A 17,991-nucleotide genomic window follows, 5' to 3' on the forward strand; every position below is an offset into this window, starting at 1 on the left:
ATGAATTGAATTGCCTTTATTTCTTAAATCCTTCATATACATGAGGAGTAAAAATCTTCACATAATGTCTCCGTTTAAATGTGCAATTTATAGTAATTTATAATCCATTGATTAAATATTTGCATTCATGAGCAAGTGTACAGCTGTACCCAATAAAGTGGCCATGAATGCATATATTCATTGAGATTCATTTACTTGCAGGCATTTACAGAAAAACAAAGAAAGATAATAGAATTTACAAATAAAACTACGCATGAACAAAAGACTGAAAACAAGTGACAGCCAAAAAGTAAATCCTACAAAAACTAGTGGATATGGCCCAGTCCATCACAGGTAAAACCTGCCCCACCATTGAGTACATCTACATGGAGTGTTGTTGCATCTATTGTCAGGGACCCCCACCTGCCAGGCCATGCTCTCCTCTTACTGCTGCCACCAGGAAGGAGGTACAGGAGCCTCAGGACCCACGCCTCCAGGTTCAGGAAGTTATTCTCCCTCAACCCTCAGGCTGCTGAACCAAACTGAATAACTTCACTCACCACATCCCTGAAATATTCCCACAACCTATGGACTCACTTTCAAGGACTCTTCAACTCATGTTCTTGTTATTTGTTTATTTATTTACTACTACTATTCCCTTTCTTTCCGTATTTGTGTAGCTTGTTCTTTTTTACACTTTGGTTTTTGCCCATCCTCTTGGGTGTGGTTTTTCATTGATTCTACTATGGCTATTGGATTTATTGAGTATGCCTGCAAGAAAATGAATCTCAGTTGTATATGGTGACCTCTATGTACTTTGATAATAAATTTGCTTTGAGAGTCCTTGAAAATGAGTCCTGCTCCATGTCCATTCCCAGCACCGACTGTTCTCTTGTGTAAAAAGCATCTCATTGAAATTCCAAACATAGGAAAATCTGCAGATGCTGGAAATCCAAGCAAAACAAACAAAATGCTGGAGGAACTCAGCAGGACAGGCAGCATCTATGGAACGGTGAAAAGCGAGGAGCAATGAGAGGGATTTTAAATCAACAACACACACAAATGCTGGAGAAGCTCAACAGGCCATCTGTGGGAAAGAGTTAACAGTCAACGTTTCAGGTCGAGACCCTTCCTCAGGAATGGAACAGAAGGGGAGATTGTTTGTTTGTTTGAGGTTTTGTATTGCTATATTTACACCCTATTCTTGGTTGGTGCAGCTGTTATGAAACCCAATTTCCCTCAGTATCAATAAAGTATATCTATCTAAAAGAGTAAACAGTCGACCTTTTGGGCTGATAACTGGCCCCGATCTCCCTCCTAGCATTTAGCAAGTGTAGCAAGTTCCACACCTGCCTCTACACCTCCTCACTCCCCATTCAGAGCCCTAAACAGTCCTTACAGGCAAGGCAACACTTCACCTGCAAGTCTGTGAGATACCTACCATATCTGGAGGAACAGCTTATATTCCATTGGGTAACCTTCAAACTGAGGCATTAACATCAATTTCTCGAATGCAGTAATTCCCCCTAACCTCCTCTCCTTCAGTATTCCTCATTCCTGTTTCCCCCCTCTCTCACCTTATCTCCTTGCCTCCCTCTTCTCTCTCTACTGTGGCCTATCCTATCAGATTCCCCTTCTCCAGCCCGTTATCTGTTTCCCAGCTCCTGCCCACCCCAGCTTCACCCATCACCTTGTACTTCTCCTCGCCTCCCTCCATCTCTTTGCTCTGACCTCTCCCCTTCCCTTCCATCTCGACCTGAAACGTTGACTGTTAACTCTTTCCCACAGATGGCCTGTTGAGCTTCTCCAGCATTTGTTGTGTTGTTGATTTAAAATCCCTCTCATCGCTCCTCGCTTTTCACCATTCCGCGCCCCCACGTTGCTGCACCTCTGGCTCTACAACACTCCCCACCCCGGGGGCTCAGGTCCCGCTCCCCGAGTTATCTCCGTCCCCGCCCTAGGGGCTCAGACCCCGCTCCCCGAGTTATCTCCGTCCCCGCCCCGGGGCTCAGGCCCCGCTCCCCGAGTTATCTCCGTCCCCGCCCTAGGGGCTCAGGCCCCGCTCCCCGAGTTATCCCCGACCCCGCCCCGGGGGCTCAGGTCCCGCTCCCCGAGTTATCTCCATCCCCGCCCCGGGGGCTCAGGTCCCGCTCCCCGAGTTATCCCCGACCCCGCCCCGGGGCTCAGGCCCCGCTCCCCGAGTTATCTCCATTCCCGCCCCGGGGGCTCAGGCCCCACTCCCTGAGTCATCTCCGACCCCGCCCCGGGGCTCAGGCCCCACTCCCTGAGTCATCTCCGACCCCGCCCCGGGGCTCAGGCCCCACTCCCTGAGTCATCTCCGACCCCGCCCCGGGGCTCAGGCCCCGCTCCCCGAGTTATCTCCATCCCCGCCCCGGGGGCTCAGGCCCCACTCCCTGAGTCATCTCCGACCCCGCCCCGGGGCTCAGGCCCCGCTCCCCGAGTTATCTCCATCCCCGCCCCGGGGGCTCAGGCCCCACTCCCCGAGTTATCTCCATCCCCGCCCCGGGGGCTCAGGCCCCACTCCCTGAGTCATCTCCGACCCCGCCCCGGGGCTCAGGCCCCGCTCCCCGAGTTATCTCCATCCCCGCCCCGGGGGCTCAGGCCCCACTCCCTGAGTCATCTCCGACCCCGCCCCGGGGCTCAGGCCCCGCTCCCCGAGTTATCTCCGCCCCGGGGTCACAGCGGTCTGCGCTGGCTTCAGGAAGCGGAAGGGCTGCGGGGAGGCGGGGCGCAGCGGTGCCGACACCCAGCCGGCGGCTCCACGCGGTCCCAGGCATGGAGGGCGGAGAAACGGCAGAGCCGGGAGGACCGATGCTGAACCTGTTGGGAGGACCAGCTGCGACGCTGGGAGGACCGACACCGGGTGCCGGAGGTCCGCCGACGGTAGGCCGGAACCTGAGCGCTGGAGGATCAGCTGCGATCCTGGGAGGACCGGCCCCGAATCCAAGCGCGGAGCCCGGCTCCAGGCCAGCGGGACGGTGCGCCAGCCGGGAGCCGTGCACACGGCTCGATGGCGCGGCCGTGCCCGCGCAGCTGGAAGGGGCAGCGGCGCGCGCGCTCCCGGGGCCGAGCACGAGCTTAGAGGATGCAGAATTGACCGCGAGCGCGGAACCGGCTTCAATGACCGCGGTGCAGCAGATAACGGCCGTGAAAAGCAAGCTCTCCCTGTCGCGGTGAGTAGTCCTCGGGACATGGCACAGGGTCTGTGTCCTCCCCCACCGATCCTTGTTACAGTAACAGGGGGATACGGAAACACAAATCCGTAACTCCTGAAAAGTGGTGCCACAGGTAGATAGTTGTCAAGAGAGCTCTTGGCACATTGGCCTTCATAACTTAATGTATTGATTACAGGACTTGTAGCTGTTCCCACCCTCTGTCCTGTAAAAATGCTATCCCTTCTCTCAGTTCCTTGCTCTCTGCTGCATCTGTTCCCAGAATGAGGCTTTCCTTTCCAGAACTTCACAATCGCCCCCCTGCAAAGGAAGGTGTTCACCATCCTCCGCCATTGATGCTGCCCACGCCCAAATCTCCTCCAGTTCCTGAATGTCCACCATCATCCCACTGCCTTAACAGGGACAGAGTTCCTCTTGTCCTCACCTACCATCTCTGCGTCCAACACATCATACTCGGTAACCTCTGCTACCTGCAAAAGGATCCTGCCACCAAACCATCATTCCCTCGTTTCTGCTTTCCGCAAGGATCACTCCCTCTGTGGTTCCCTTGTCTATTTGTCCCTCCCGGCACTTATCCCAGCTTCTTCTTCATGTGCCTTGCGTGTTACACGCTTGGGCGATCATGGCTCTCCACATGGAATGATCCCTCGCAGTGTCAATGATATCTCGTACACTTAGATCTGTTAGTTCTTTCACAGTGTCCATATATTTTCTTCTTTGCCTTCCTGTTCCGCGTTTCCCAGGCATACGGCCTTGTAATGTAAGGCATTCTATTTCTCCCTTTCTGATGACATGGCCCAGGAATTTAAATTTCCTCTCATTTAATGTTCTCATTAAAGATCTTTTTGTATGGGCACGTTGGAGTACTGTCTCATTAGTTACCCTATCTCTATATGATATTTTCAGCGTTCTTCTAAGAAACCACATTTCTGTTGCTTCTAAGTTTCTTTGGAGTTCTGGTGTTATAGACAATAGGTGCAGGAGTAGGCCATTCGGCCCTTCAAGCCAGCACCGCCATTCACTGTGGTCATGGCTGATATCCACAATGAGTACCCCGTTCCTGCCTTCTCCCCATATCCCTTCACTCCGCTATCTTTAAGAGCTCTATCTAACTGTTTCTTGAAAGAATCCAGAGAATTGGCCTCCACTGCCTTCTGAGGCAGAGCATTCCACAGATCCACAACCCATTATGTGAAAAAGTTTTTCCTCAACTCCGTTCTGAATGGTCTACCCCTTATTCTTAAACTGTGGCCTCTGGTTCTGGACTCCCCCAACATCGGGAACATGTTTCCTGCCTCTAGCGTGTCCAATCCCTTATATGTTTCAATCAGATCCCCTCTCATCCTTCTAAATTCCAGTGTATACAAGCCCAGTCGCTCCAACCTTTCAACATATGACAGTCCCGCCATGTTTCGGAAGCACACAGCAAGATTGACCAGATACAACATTTTAGTAGCCTAAGCCTTGTTGTCATAGAAATGTGTCTGTTGGTAAAACTGGGTTTCATTTTTTGGAAGATGGTTTTGGCAATGGCAATTCTTCTTTTTATTTCTACTTTACCTCTAGCATCTTGTGATATAAAGCTACCAAGGTAATTAAAGCTGGTCTTTTGTTTAATCTCTTGGTTACCGATGTACTTATCCCAGCAGTTGGTCTAAATGCTACACCTGACGATTCACCTCCATTCAGGGCCCCAAACAGTCCGTCCAGGTGAGGCAACACTGAGAACCAGCTGACCTCACCTGTTGCCACCAGTGCTCCCAGTGCTCCCAATGCGGCTTCCTCTACATTGGTGAGACCCACTGTAAATTGTGGGACTGCTTCATCGAGCACCTCTGCTCCATCCACCGAAAGCGTAACTTCCCGGTGGCCTAATATTTTAATTCCAATTCCAATTCCCATTCCCATTCCATCATGTCGGTCCATGGCCTCCTTTTGTGCCAAGATGAGGCTACCCTCAGGGTGGAGGAGCAACACCTTATGTCCCCTCTGGGTACCCTCCAACCTGATTGCATGAATATTGATTTCTCTTTCCAGTAAAAATAATTCCCTCCTCTTCTCACCTCCCCAGTCCCCTCCTCCTCCCCTTTCTCCTATGCTCTACTCTCCTCTCCATTCAGATTCTTTCTTCTCCAACTCTTTACCTTTCCTACCTACCTGGCTTCACCTATCACCTTCTAACCATCTTCCTTTCCCCCCTCCCACCACCACACACCTTTTTATTCTGGCATCTCCCCCCTCCCTTTCCAGTCCTGAAGAAGTGTCTTGGCCCAAAGCATCAACCGTTTGGTCATTTCCATTGGTGCTGCACGACCTGCTGAGTTCCTCCAACATTTTGTGTTTGTTGCTCTGGATTTCCAGAACCTGCAGAATTTCTCGTTTATTGAGTTGGCACGTTATGTATCTAATCTCTTCTGCCTACACAATGTGCGCACTGTTCTACCTCGCATTCATGTGCTTCTCTAAACGTCTGCTGCAGTTCTCTAAAACCCTGGTTAGACTGCACTTTGAGTATCATGTGCATTTCAGGTCACCTCACTATGGGAAGGGTGTGGAAGCTTTAGAGAGGGTACAGAGGAGATTTACCAGGATGCTGCCTGGATTAGAGAGCTCGTCGTATGAGGATAGGATGAGTGAGCTAGGGCTTTTCTCTGTGGAGTGAAGAAGGATGAAAGGTGACTTGATAGAGCTGTACAAGATGATGTGAGGCATTGATGGAGTGGGCAGCAAGACACTTTTTCCCAGGGCAGAATGGCTAACACAAGGGGGCATAATTTTAAGGTGTTGGGAGGAAAATATGGGGGGGGGGGAGTTGAGGCCAGTTTTATTTCGCACAGAGTGGTGGGTATGTGGAACATGGTACCAGAGGCGGTGGTAGAGGCAGATACAATAGGGACATTTAAGAGACTCTTAGGTAGGCCCGTGGTTGAAAGAAAAGTAGAGGGCTCCGCGGGAGGGAATGGTTAGATTGATCATAGTAGGTTAAAGGGTCAACACAATATCTTGGGCTGAAGGGCCTGTAGCGTGTTGTAATATGCTCTATCTACCTACAGGAAAGATTGAAAGAGTACTGAGAAAATTTACAAGGATATTGGCAGGACGTGAGGACTTGAGTGAGTCGAATAGGTTAAGACTATTCTCTGGAGTGCAGGAGGAGGGGAGATTTGATTGAGGTATTCAGAATTATGAGGGGTATTAATAGGGCAAGTGCAAGCAGGCTTTTTCCACTGAGATTGGATGAGAGTAGACATGGAGGTTATGGGTTAAGGGTGAAAAGTAAAATATTTAAGTGGAACATGAGTGGGAGCTTCTTCACTCAGAGGGTGGTGAGAATGTGGAACGAGTTGCCAGCACAAGTGGTGGATGCGGGTTTGATTTCACGTGTAAGTGAAGTTTGCATAGGTACGTATGGCTATGGTCCAGGTGCAGGTCAGTAGGATATAATATCTGTTATGGCAGAGTAACAGTTTGGCACGGACTAGATGGGCTGAAGGGTCTGTTTATGTCAGTAAAGCCGAGTGTGGCAGTTTGTGTTTTGATTTGGCGGGGGGACAGGGTCGCAGAGAGACAGTGAAATGTAGAAGGAGAGCAAGCTCAGTCCATCATTACCTTCAGAATCTGATGAGGCATGGGTAAACTGCACCCACTTTAATGAGGGAGTTGGACGAATAAGGTGAATTTTGGCTGACCTTGAGCATTCTGTGCATTTAGGTCGCCCCATTAGAGAAAGGCTTTGAAGAGATTCAGTAGGATACTGGCTGGATTGGAGGGTTTGAACTATAAGGAGGAGTTGGACAAGCTTGGGTTGTTTTCTCTGGAACAGCAGAGGGTGAGGGGAGATCTGATAGAAGATTTACGAGAGCTGTAGATAAGATAGGCCATCAGAGTGGAAATGTCACATAATGAATGGTGTGCATTTAAGGTCAGAAGGTGAAAGTTAGGGCAATTTCTTTTGCACTGAAGTGGTACTTGTAACCACAGATGGAATGTAAACCTTGCAACAGGATTAGAGAAGACCACAAGACAGACGAATTAGGCCACTCGGCCTATCTGCCATTCCATCATGGCTGATTTATTTTCCCTCTCAACCTCACTCTCCTGCCTTCTCCTCGTAACCTTTGACACCCTGACTAATTAACTATCAACCTGCACTTTACATATACTCAATGTCTTGGCCTCCACAGCCATTGTGCCTAAAGAAATTCCTCCTCATCTCTGTACTAAAGGGACGACCTTCTGTACGAGACTATGCTCTCCGGTCTGAGACTCTCCCAGTAAAGGAAACATCCTCTCTATCTAGGCCTTTCAATATTCAGTAGGTTTCAATGAGGCGCTGTCGCATTCTTCTAAACTCCAGCGACTACAGGCCCAGAGCCATCAAACACTGCTCATATGTTAACCCTTTCATTCCTCGGATCATTCACGTGAACCTCCTCTGGATCCTCTCCAAAGCCAGCACATTTTTTCTTAGAGTAAAGGGCCCAGAACTGTTCACAATAATCTGTGTGGTCTGACCGATGCCTTATAAACCCCCAGCATTACATTTAAGCAACACACACACAAAAAAAAATTAGATAGAAACACAAGAAGTTCTGCAGATGCTGGAGATCCCTGAGCAACACACACAAAATGCTGGAGGAGCTCAGCAGGTCAGGCAGCGTCCATGAAGAGGAATAAACAGTTGACGTTTTGGCCCATGACCCTTCATCAGGACTGATGAAAGGTCTTGTCCTGAAATATTAGCTGTTTATTCCTTCCAGCTTTGTGTATAAATTATACACAATTTTTACAAGAAATGATTAGACGAAAATACGAAGTCCATTTGAGTTTTCAATGCTCGTATGGCCACTGTGCAGCTATACTGTGGTGATTAGGGTGCTTGTGTGTGCTGGTCTCTGTCTCGTTCTTACTCGCTGCTCCTCAGAGAAGCTGCCTGTGTTTGACTGGTCTCCCTCTCCCATCCCCTCCCTATTGATGCTGTTGGAGGATGGTGCCGGAGCCTTGGGTCTTGGGCAAGCTTTAATCAATGTGGCTTGTGGCTTGGACTCTGCAGTTGATGTTATGTGTTTCTGGTTTCCGATTACTCCTTTTTTTTGCTGTTTTGCGTGATTTTGATTGTGGCAGACCGACTCCGTGGCCTACAGTCAACGAATCACACAGCACTAAACGGAACTGAACATTCCCAGACCGTGTCAGTGACTGTGGTGTGATGTTTGTATTCTGTGTTCTTTTTGGTTTTTGCTGTTTACGTGATTTGTCCTTTGCACGTTGAGTGTTTGATGTTTTTCTTTGAACGGGTTCCATGGTGTTTCTTTGTTTTGCGGCAGTCAGTGGGGAAGACAAATCTCAGGGTTGTATACTGTATACATTGATAATAAATGTACTTTGGATCTTCAAATCAGAGTTGTGCTCTTGAACCAAAGTAGCTGTTCCTGAACTTGATGGTGTGGGACTTGAGGTTTCTGTATCTGGAGCAGATGGCCGGGAGTGGTGGTGGAAGCAGATATGGTAACGTGTTTAAGAGGCTGTTACAGGGATGTATGGACGTACAGGAAATGAAGAGAAATGAATCAGGTCAGGCACAAGAGATTGAGTTTTAATTTGGCATCACGTTCGGCACATATATGGTGGGCCGCAGGGCCAGTTCCTGTGCTATACTGTTGTGACTTCTGAAAATCACAGCAAGATACATTCACCGGGCTCATTCCTGGGATGAGAGGGTTGTTCTGTCGAGGTAGGCCCAGTTCTTTGGAATTAGACTGAAGGGTGTCCTTTTCCAAACATATAAGCTAAGGGAGCTTGATGGTGTGGATAAGACATACAGTACTGTATTTGTCAACGAGGAGCAGAGAGCGTGTTTGTAAATTTGGCTGGAGCAAAGGATGTTGGGAATGGAGAGGGTGGAACGCCATGCGAGGGGTGTGGGACAGGTGGCAGAGAAGGAGTGCCAGGGCCGGGGGTGAAGTGGGTGCTGACACACCCAGCCCTGAGACACCTGGCAAGGTCATTTGATGCTGAACAATTGGTTTATTGACTATTACAGAATGTGTCCCTGGTGGTTCCCACTTGCTCCCCTCTCCCTGCCTCCCCCACCACAATAGAGACCTATATCAGAATCAGGTTTATCACCACTCACATATGCCATGAAATTTGTTTATTTTGTTGGCAGCAGTACAGTGCAATACATGAAATTACTACAGTACTGTGCAAAAGGCTTAGCACCCTGGCTATACATGCATGCCCAAGATTTTTGCACATTACTGGCACAGAATTGGGCCATTCAGCCCATCAGCTGTACTCCACCATTCTATTTTGGCTGATTATCCCTCCTAACTTCATTTTCCTGCCTTCTCTCTGTGACCTTTGACCCCCTGACTAATCAAAAACCTAACTACCTCCACTTTAAATATACCCACTGACTTGACCTCCACAGCTGTCTGGCAATGATTCATCGCCCTCTGGCTAAAGAAATTCCTCCTCATTCCTGTTCTAAATGGACATTCCTCTGTTCTGAGTCGGTGCCCTCTGATAATAAATCGGCCATGATGGGGCAGTGAAGTAGATGGCTTCCCGTCTGTTAGGCCATAAGATTTAGGAGTGGAATTAGGCCATTTGGCCCATCGAGTCTACGTCTCCATTTCATCATGGCTGATCCATTTTTCCTCTCAGCGCCAATCTCGTGCCTTCTCCCTGTAGCCCTTCATACCCTGACCAATCAAGAATCTATCAAACTGTGTCTTAAATATTCGTTAACACTTGTCCTCCATAGCTGCCTGTGACAACATATTTCAAAGATTCGCCACACTCTGGTGAAATAAATTCCTCCTCATGAGCATTCTAAAAGGATGCCCCTCTATTCTGAGGCTGTGTCCCCTGGTCTTAGACTCTCCCACCAGAGGAAACATCCTCTCCACATCCACTCTACTGAGGCCTGGTTTCAATGAGGTCACCCCTCACATTTCCACTCAAATAAAGGGGCATATCTATAAAACAAGTAAATAAATTAGTTTATTGTTATCACTATTACTGAGGTATTGTGAAAGACATTGTTTTCCCTGCCATCCATTCAGATCATTTCAACACATCAGTGCACTGAGGCAGCACAAGGTAAATCAGTAACAGAATGCAGAATAAAGTGTTACAGTTACAGAGAAAGTGTGTTCATTTTCCTGTGATTGACTGCAAGGAAATGGATGACAGGGTAGTATTGGTGACATATACAGTACGCTGGGTGGTGGGGCGTCCTACCAAACGAGGTGTAAGGCACTCTTTCCCTCCGGTAGCCTGCGGGTCACCCTCGGGCAAGGTGTAGCATCTACTTACTCCCACCACTCCCCTCCCGGTCAGGGTCACGTGAAGCCATGGGAGCAGGTCGCATGAGCAGCTGGTGCATATCACAAGTCCTGGATATGTGACCTCTGACGCCCAGCAATCTCTGAAGAGTATTGAATATGGCTGGGGTCGCCCGTCTTGTAAAGACACCGCCCAGAAGAAGGCAATGGCAAAGCACTTCTGTAGAAAAATTTGCCAAGAACAATCAAGGTCATGGAAAGACCACGATTGCCCACGTCAAACATAACTCGGCACATAATGATGATGATACTCTATGTACTTTGATAATATATTTACTTCATACTTACAAAGTGCAGTGCAGGCAGGCGTTGAGATGCAAGGTCATAACGAGGAAGATTGTAAGATCAAGTGTCCATCTTATCATATGGGAGACCGTTCATTAGTCTTACAACAGTGGGAGAGAATCTGCGTGAGCCTGGTGGTACGTGCAGACAGAGTCGGGGGCGGGGGGGCAGTTTCCGTGATGTGAAAACCGCATGCTGGCCATTTAAAACTGAGGTGTGTAGAGATTCCTCTCAGAAGACAGAGAATCTCTGAGGGAGAGGAAGGCGTGATAGTTGGATATGTTTTAAGGTGGCAATAGATATACTGCTGTATAAAAGTCTCGGGCACCTATATATGGCTAGGGTGCTAAAGACTTTTGTACAGTTCTGTGGTGATTTTGTGTATTGCACTGTACTGCTGCCACAAAAACAAAACATATGTCATAACATGCGGTGTGGGAGTGATGACAGACCTGATTCTGATATGGGTCTCTATTGTGGACTGAGAGTGGGAAGGGGGCAGGGAGAGGGGAATCATGGTTAGGAAAAGGGGGAGGGAGAGGGAAGCACCAGAGAGACATTCTGCAATGATCAATAAACCAATTGTTTAGAATCAAATGATGTTACCTGGTGTCTCAGGGCTGAGTGTACCTGCACTCATGCCACCCCCACCCCTGGCACTCCTTCTCTGCCACCTGTCCCACACCCCTCCTCTGGCGCTCCACCCCCACCATTCCCAACATCCTTTGCTCCTGCCAGATTTACGAACTGGCTCTCTGCTCCACATTGACAAATACAGTATTCAAACGTCTCAGGCGCCTTAGTTATATATGTGTGTGCCGAAGACTATGTAAAAAGGCAGTGCAAAATGGAAATAATGAGGCAAGGTTGCTGCCCAAAGTGCCACGCGGCGTGGAAAGGGGACAACAACATCAACGTGGCGCCACAGTAACATGGTGGTTGGCACGACACTATCACAGCTCGGGTGTCGGAGTTCGGAGTTCAATTCTGGTGCTGCCTGTGAGGGGTTTCTATGCTCTTCCCGTGTGTGTGCGGGTTTCCTCCCACAGTCCAAAGACACACTGGTTAGTAGGTTAATTGTCCAAGGCTGAGGTTAAATTAGTGAGTCGCTGGGTAACATGGCTTATTGTGCTGAAAGGGCCCACTCATTTCCAGAGGACAAGGATGTAGCTGAGGCTCTATAAGGCACTGGTCAGACCACACTAGGAGTCTTGTGAGCCGTTTTGGGCCCTTTATTAAGAAATGCTGTCCTGTCATCGGGGAGGGTTCAGAGGAGGTTCACAGGAATGATCCAGAGAATGAAAGATTTTTATGAGGAGTGTTTGATGGCTCAGGTTCTGTACTCACTGGAGTTTAGAAAAATGAAAGGGAATCTCATTGAAACCTACCAAGTATTGAAAGACCCAGATACAGTGGGTGTTGGCGAGGATGTTTCCTACAGCAGAGGAGTGTCGGACCAGAGGGTACAGCACAGGAAGGCAGGAGACTGTGGTTGAGAGGGATAATAAATCAGCCATGATGGAATTTCAGGGCAGGTTTGATGGGCCAGATGGCCTAATTCTGCTCCTATCTCTTATGGTGTTATTGTCTCCAGAGTAGGTTTAGATGTGACGGTTTTCCTTTGTGTCCAACAGGTGTGAAACGTGTGGGGCTGCGGAAGCAAAATACAAGTGCCCTCGATGCATGACCTTCTCCTGCAGGTACGTCACGCTTTCACCATTCGGCCCTGCGTGGAACTGAAAGGCCCTCTGCTCCTGCTTGGAGTGTTCTCCCCCTTTCCACTGACAGTAACCAAACTTTGATCATGCCATTGTGCATCTCCCTGCTCCTAAACCCTTCTCTGGTCGTAGCCCTCACCATTCACACCAAACCCTCCCACCGCACGTTGGAAATTCGTTTATCATTGTCACGTGTACCGAGGTACAGAGAAAACTTTCGTTTTTCATGCCAGATGTACAGACCATTTTAAAACAGAAGTGGGGCAGCTTGGTAGCGTGGTGGTTAGCACGGCGTTTTACAGTGCTAGTAACACAGGTTCACTCCCACTGCTGTCTGCAAGGATGTTCTCCCCGTGACCACGTGAGTTTCCTCCAGGAAAGCGCTGTAAATTCCGGTGTATAAGCCGACCCTTTTTGTAGAGGTTTTTGATTTAACCGGAAAAGATCACAAGATCTCACATGCCAGTACTCAGCTTTGCCGGATTTGGAACCTGGAAATTTTATGAACCAGTACCTGCTAAGAAAATAGGTCTACACATTGTAGAGCGTTATAAGCAAATTCTTAATAAGTAAATCAGGGACGGAAGTTTTGGATTAGGTTCTCAATGGTAAAGAATCCTCTGAAATGTAACCCCCGTGAAACCATTTAGCACCCATCACAATCTCATTAAAATATAACACGGGGTGGCAGGATCAGTACGTGTACTCAGTATTGAGTTTGCGACCACCATGTACAAAGGATTAAAACGAATGCAATATAATGCTGGCTTCAAGCTGAAGGTTGTTGATTTTGCTAAAGGAACGAATAATTCTGCAGCTGCTAAGAAGTTTAGTGTAAACGAGAAACAAGTGAGAGAGTGGAGAAAGGCAGAGGACACGCTGAGGGAAATGCCAAAGACGAAATGTGCAAACCGCGGGAAAACATGCCAGTGGCCAGAACTGGAAGAAAAAGTTTTAGAGTGGGTGAATCACCAGCGACCGTCTGGATACATTGTTACCAGAGAAATGATTCGTGTTCAAGTGTTGAAATGGGCCGAAAAACACCGTGAGGTCAGCAGAAATTTCAAAGCTACGCGAAGTCGGTGCACCCGATTTGTGAATAGACGTGGTCTTGTGTTGAGACAAAAAACAAAGATTGCTCAGAAGTTGCCAAGCGACCTTGAGAATAAGATTACGGCCTTCCAATCGTTTGTAATCAAGCATCGAAAGGCACATTTTTACCCGCTCTCACTGATTGGTAACATGGACGAGACACCAATGTTCTTTGATTTTGCTGGCAACCACACTGTCAATCAGAAGGGGGAGAAAACAGTCCTTGTCAAAACAACTGGACACGAGAAGCAACATTTTACTGTCATGTTAACGTGTATGGCTGACACGATGGTGATTTTTAAGAGGAAAACATTCCCAAAGAAAGAAAAATTCCCACGGGGTGTTGTTTATGTTCAAGAACGTGGCTGAATGGACGAAGTGGGTTGCTTGTAGTGGGTTAAGGAAGTGTGGCGTCGACTTCCCGAAGGTTTCAGGAAGGAAAAGTCTGGAACACATTCAAAGCGCACTTGTCAGGTGAGACAAAAGCAGCACTGAAAGCAGAAAATACGGACATTGTAGTCGTCCCCGGTGGTTTGACGTCGGTGCTCCAGCCACTAGATGTGAGTTTAAACAAACCATTCAAAGAATTCATACGCCGAAGAATGGGACGCGATTTTCAGAGAGTCAGATAATGAAGAGTGTGAGAGTTTCAGAGAACGTTTGACAACAACAGTGTGTACAAGTAAATTGAGAAACAGAATGCACTTTGTAGATCTTTTGTGTAGATTTCATAAGCATTTGCATTTTCTTTTGTATTTGACTCAAAAACAGCCAGTAAATACGACCTATCTTCCAAGTATTCGTTTTTCTAAAGTTGGCACCCTCTGTTTAAGCCGACCCCCTAATTTTGGGTCCAAAATTTAGGGCCAAATTCTCAACTTGTACACCGGAATTTATGGTAGATGTCAAGAAAAGCATTAAAAGGCAAAATTGAAGTGGTATGATGTTGGATAGTTTAAGTATATATGCTTTAATGCTACAAGTATTATGGGTAAGGATAATAAACTTGGAGCATGAATCAGTACATGGAACTGTACGATGTTATGGCCATTAATGAAACTTGGCTGAGAGAGGAGCAGGAATGGGTGATTAATGTACCGGGTTTTTGAAGTTTTAAGAACGATAGGAGGAGATAAAGGAGGGGGTGGAGCTGCACTGCTAATCAGAGACAATATCACAGCTGCACCCAGCAGAGGGGTCAGACTCAGAGTCCATTTGGGTGGAACTCGGGAATGGGAAGGGTGCAATCACACTGATGGGATAGTACTACAGACCACCCACCCACCAACCAATTGCTACCAGGACACTGAGGAACAGATGCGTAATCAGATTCAGGAAATGTGTAAAAATAATAGGGTTATTGTCATGGGGGGGTTTCAACTTTGCTAATATAAACTGGGACCTCCTGTCAGGACGCCGAAGCAGGGACCCGATCGCAGACCCAGTACTGTGCACACTGTGATATTTACTGAGTAGCAAATCCAGAGGGGCAACAAAGTCAGCGTCAGAGTTCACACAGAGATCAAAACATCCAGAGAAATCCAAAAACCAGAATAGGGGAATGGGCAGAGTCGATATTCAGACAAGCAGAGTACAGATACGAATGCTGGAAAGGCTCAGGAAAACTCACTGGCACAATCTAGTGAAAACACAGGACTGAAATACACTGAGCAATAAACAGAGAGGCAGATGATGGGTGGAGCACAATGAGACACAGGTGGCAGCAATACAGGTAATAATGAGAAACAGGTGAGAGGCGGAGTACTCAGTAATACAGGGGCCGGAGTAGAGCAGGACCGGGGACAGGAGCACATGGGGCATGAAAACAAACAAGAGCATATGGCAACACAAAACCACAGACTGACACCCAGGGGGAAAACACAAAAAAAGCCAGAGTTAGAAACCATAGAAAAAGTACAGCACAGAAACAGGCCTTTTGGCCCTTCTTGGCTGTGACGAACTATTTTCTGTCTAGTCCCACTGACCTGCACACGGACCATATCCCTCCATACACCTCCCATCCATGTATCTGTCCAATTTATTCTTAAATGTTAAAAAAAAACCGCATTTACCACCTCATCTGGCAGCTCATTCCATACTCCCTCCACTCTCTGAGTGAAGAAGCCCCCCCAATGTTCCCCCTAAACCTTTCCCCCCTCACCCTCAACCCATGTCCTCTGGTTTTTTTCTCCCCTTGCCTCAGTGGAAAAAGCCTGTTTGCATTCCCTCTGTCTATACCCATCATAATTTTATATACCTCTATCAAATCTCCCCTCATTCTTCTACGCTCCAGGGAGTAAAGTCCTAACCTATTCAACTTTTCTCTGTAACTGAGTTTCTCAAGTCCCAGCAACATCCTTGTAAACCTTCTCTGCACTCTTTCAACCTTATTAATATCCTTCCTGTAATTTGGTGACCAAAACTGAACACAATACTCCAGATTCAGCCTCACCAATGCCTTATACAACCTCATCATAACATTCCAGCTCTTATACTCAATACTGGAGTTCAGCTGGAGCTACTGACACCTTCTTAGGGCAAGGGTTTTAATGTGTCCTGGAAGGATCCTTAAGTCAATATGTAGATGGTCCAAAGAGATGATGGGTCATACTGGACCTGGTGTTGAGCCTGGCCAGGTGACTGACCTTTGGGTGAACAGTGACCACACCTCTTTATCTTTCAGGATAGGTTTAGATAAGGATAGGTATGGTCCTTGTGGGAAGGTTTTAAATTGGAGTAGGACAAATTACAAGAGCACTGGGCAGGAACTAAGAAAGGTTAATTGGGAATATCTTTCCTCTGACAAGTCCATGTTAGATATGTGAAGGGTTTTTAAAGATCAATTGCACAGTGTACAGGCAAGGTATGTTCATGTTAGAAGGAAGGGTGTGAATGGAAACATAAGAGAATCTTGGATGTCCAGAGAGGTGATGAATTTAGTTAAGAAGAAAGGAAAGGTGTGGAATGAGCTGCCAGCACAAGTAGTTCATGCAAGCTCACTTTCAACATTACAGAGAAGTTTGGAAAGGTACGTAGATAGGGATATGGTCCCGCTGCAGGTCATTGGGAGTAAGCAGTGTAAATAGTTTTTGCGTGGACTAGATGGGCTGAAGGGCCTGTTTTGCTGCTGTACTTCTCTGTGACTCTTATGTAAAACTTCGGAAATCAGGGTCAAACAAAGCACACGATGAGTATAAAGTAGCCAGAAAAGAATGAAAGAAGGGAATTAAAATGCCAGGAGGGCCCATGAAGAGTCTGGCAGGTAGGGTCAGGGTGACTCCCAAGGCATGCATACACACATCAAGATTAAAGGGATAACTAGGGAGAAGGTGGGGCCACTCAAGGATAAAGGCAGTAGCATTTGCTGAGATGCAGAGAATGTGAGTGAGGTGCTTAATGAATATTTGACTTCAGTAGTCACCAAGGAAAATGACCAGGAGATCAGTGCTGAGTGTATAAATACATTGGGACATTTAGGGGTCAAGGGGGAGGAAGTGTTGGGTCTCCTAATGAGTTATAAGGAGGATAAGTCCCCACCTGATGGGATTTACCCCAAGTTATTGAAGGAGGCAAGAGATGAGATTGCTGGGCTCTTGACTGGGGTCTTTGTGTCCCGTCTACCCATACGAGAGGTCCCAGAGGACTGGTGGGTGGCTAATGTCATATCTCTAATTAAGAAGGGAACAAGGGTAAATTCTGGGAAGTATAGACCGGAGAATCTCGTGTCAGTTGTAGGGAAATTGCTGGAGAAAATTCTTAGGGATAGGATATATGAGCATTTGGAATCCCATGGCCTAATTGTGGAGAGCCAGCATGGATTTGTGCAGGGCAAGTCTTGTCTTACCAATTTGATTTGAGTTTTTTGACAAGTTGACGTGAGATTGATAGGGTAGGGCAGTGAATGTTATTTCAGTAAGGCGTTTGACAAAGCCCCTCATAGGAGACTAATTCAGAAGATGCATGGGATCTGTGGTGAACTGGCTGTTGGATTCAGAACTGGTTTGCATATAGAAGTCAGGGGGTAGTGTTTAAAGGAGCTTCTTCAAGCTGGAGGTCTGTAATTAGTGATGTTCCGCAGGGATCTGTGCTGAGAACTCTGCTGTTTGTAATGCATAAAATGACCTTATTGAATATGTAGATGGGTGGGTTAGTAAATTTGCAGATGATACCAAAATTGGTGGAATTGTGGACAGTGTAGAAGACTGGCAATGAATACAACACAATAGAGACCAGTTGCAGATATGGGCAGAGAAATGGCAGATGGAGTTTTAACCCAGATAAATGTGAAGTGTTGCACCTTGGTAGGGTAAGTACAAGGAGACAGTACACTTTTAAGGGCAAGGCATTAGCAGTGTTGCTGAGCAGAGATAT

General features: G+C 47.4%; 1 protein-coding gene across 1 annotated transcript in view; it reads left to right on the plus strand.

The window, feature by feature from the left end:
- The first annotated feature begins 2,365 nt into the window (after window positions 1-2,365).
- The window catches only part of znhit6 (zinc finger HIT-type containing 6), a 71,075-nt gene continuing 55,449 nt past the window's right edge, over window positions 2,366-17,991 (plus strand). Inside the window, exons 1-2 of the mRNA XM_072273272.1 lie at window positions 2,366-3,173; window positions 12,445-12,510. Of these exons, the coding sequence (XP_072129373.1) occupies window positions 2,776-3,173; window positions 12,445-12,510 (464 nt within the window). The 5' untranslated portion in view covers window positions 2,366-2,775. The remainder of the gene's footprint in view (window positions 3,174-12,444; window positions 12,511-17,991) is intronic.

The sequence above is a fragment of the Mobula birostris genome, chromosome 12 (assembly GCF_030028105.1).
Source record: "Mobula birostris isolate sMobBir1 chromosome 12, sMobBir1.hap1, whole genome shotgun sequence".
Classification (NCBI taxonomy): domain Eukaryota; kingdom Metazoa; phylum Chordata; class Chondrichthyes; order Myliobatiformes; family Myliobatidae; genus Mobula; species Mobula birostris.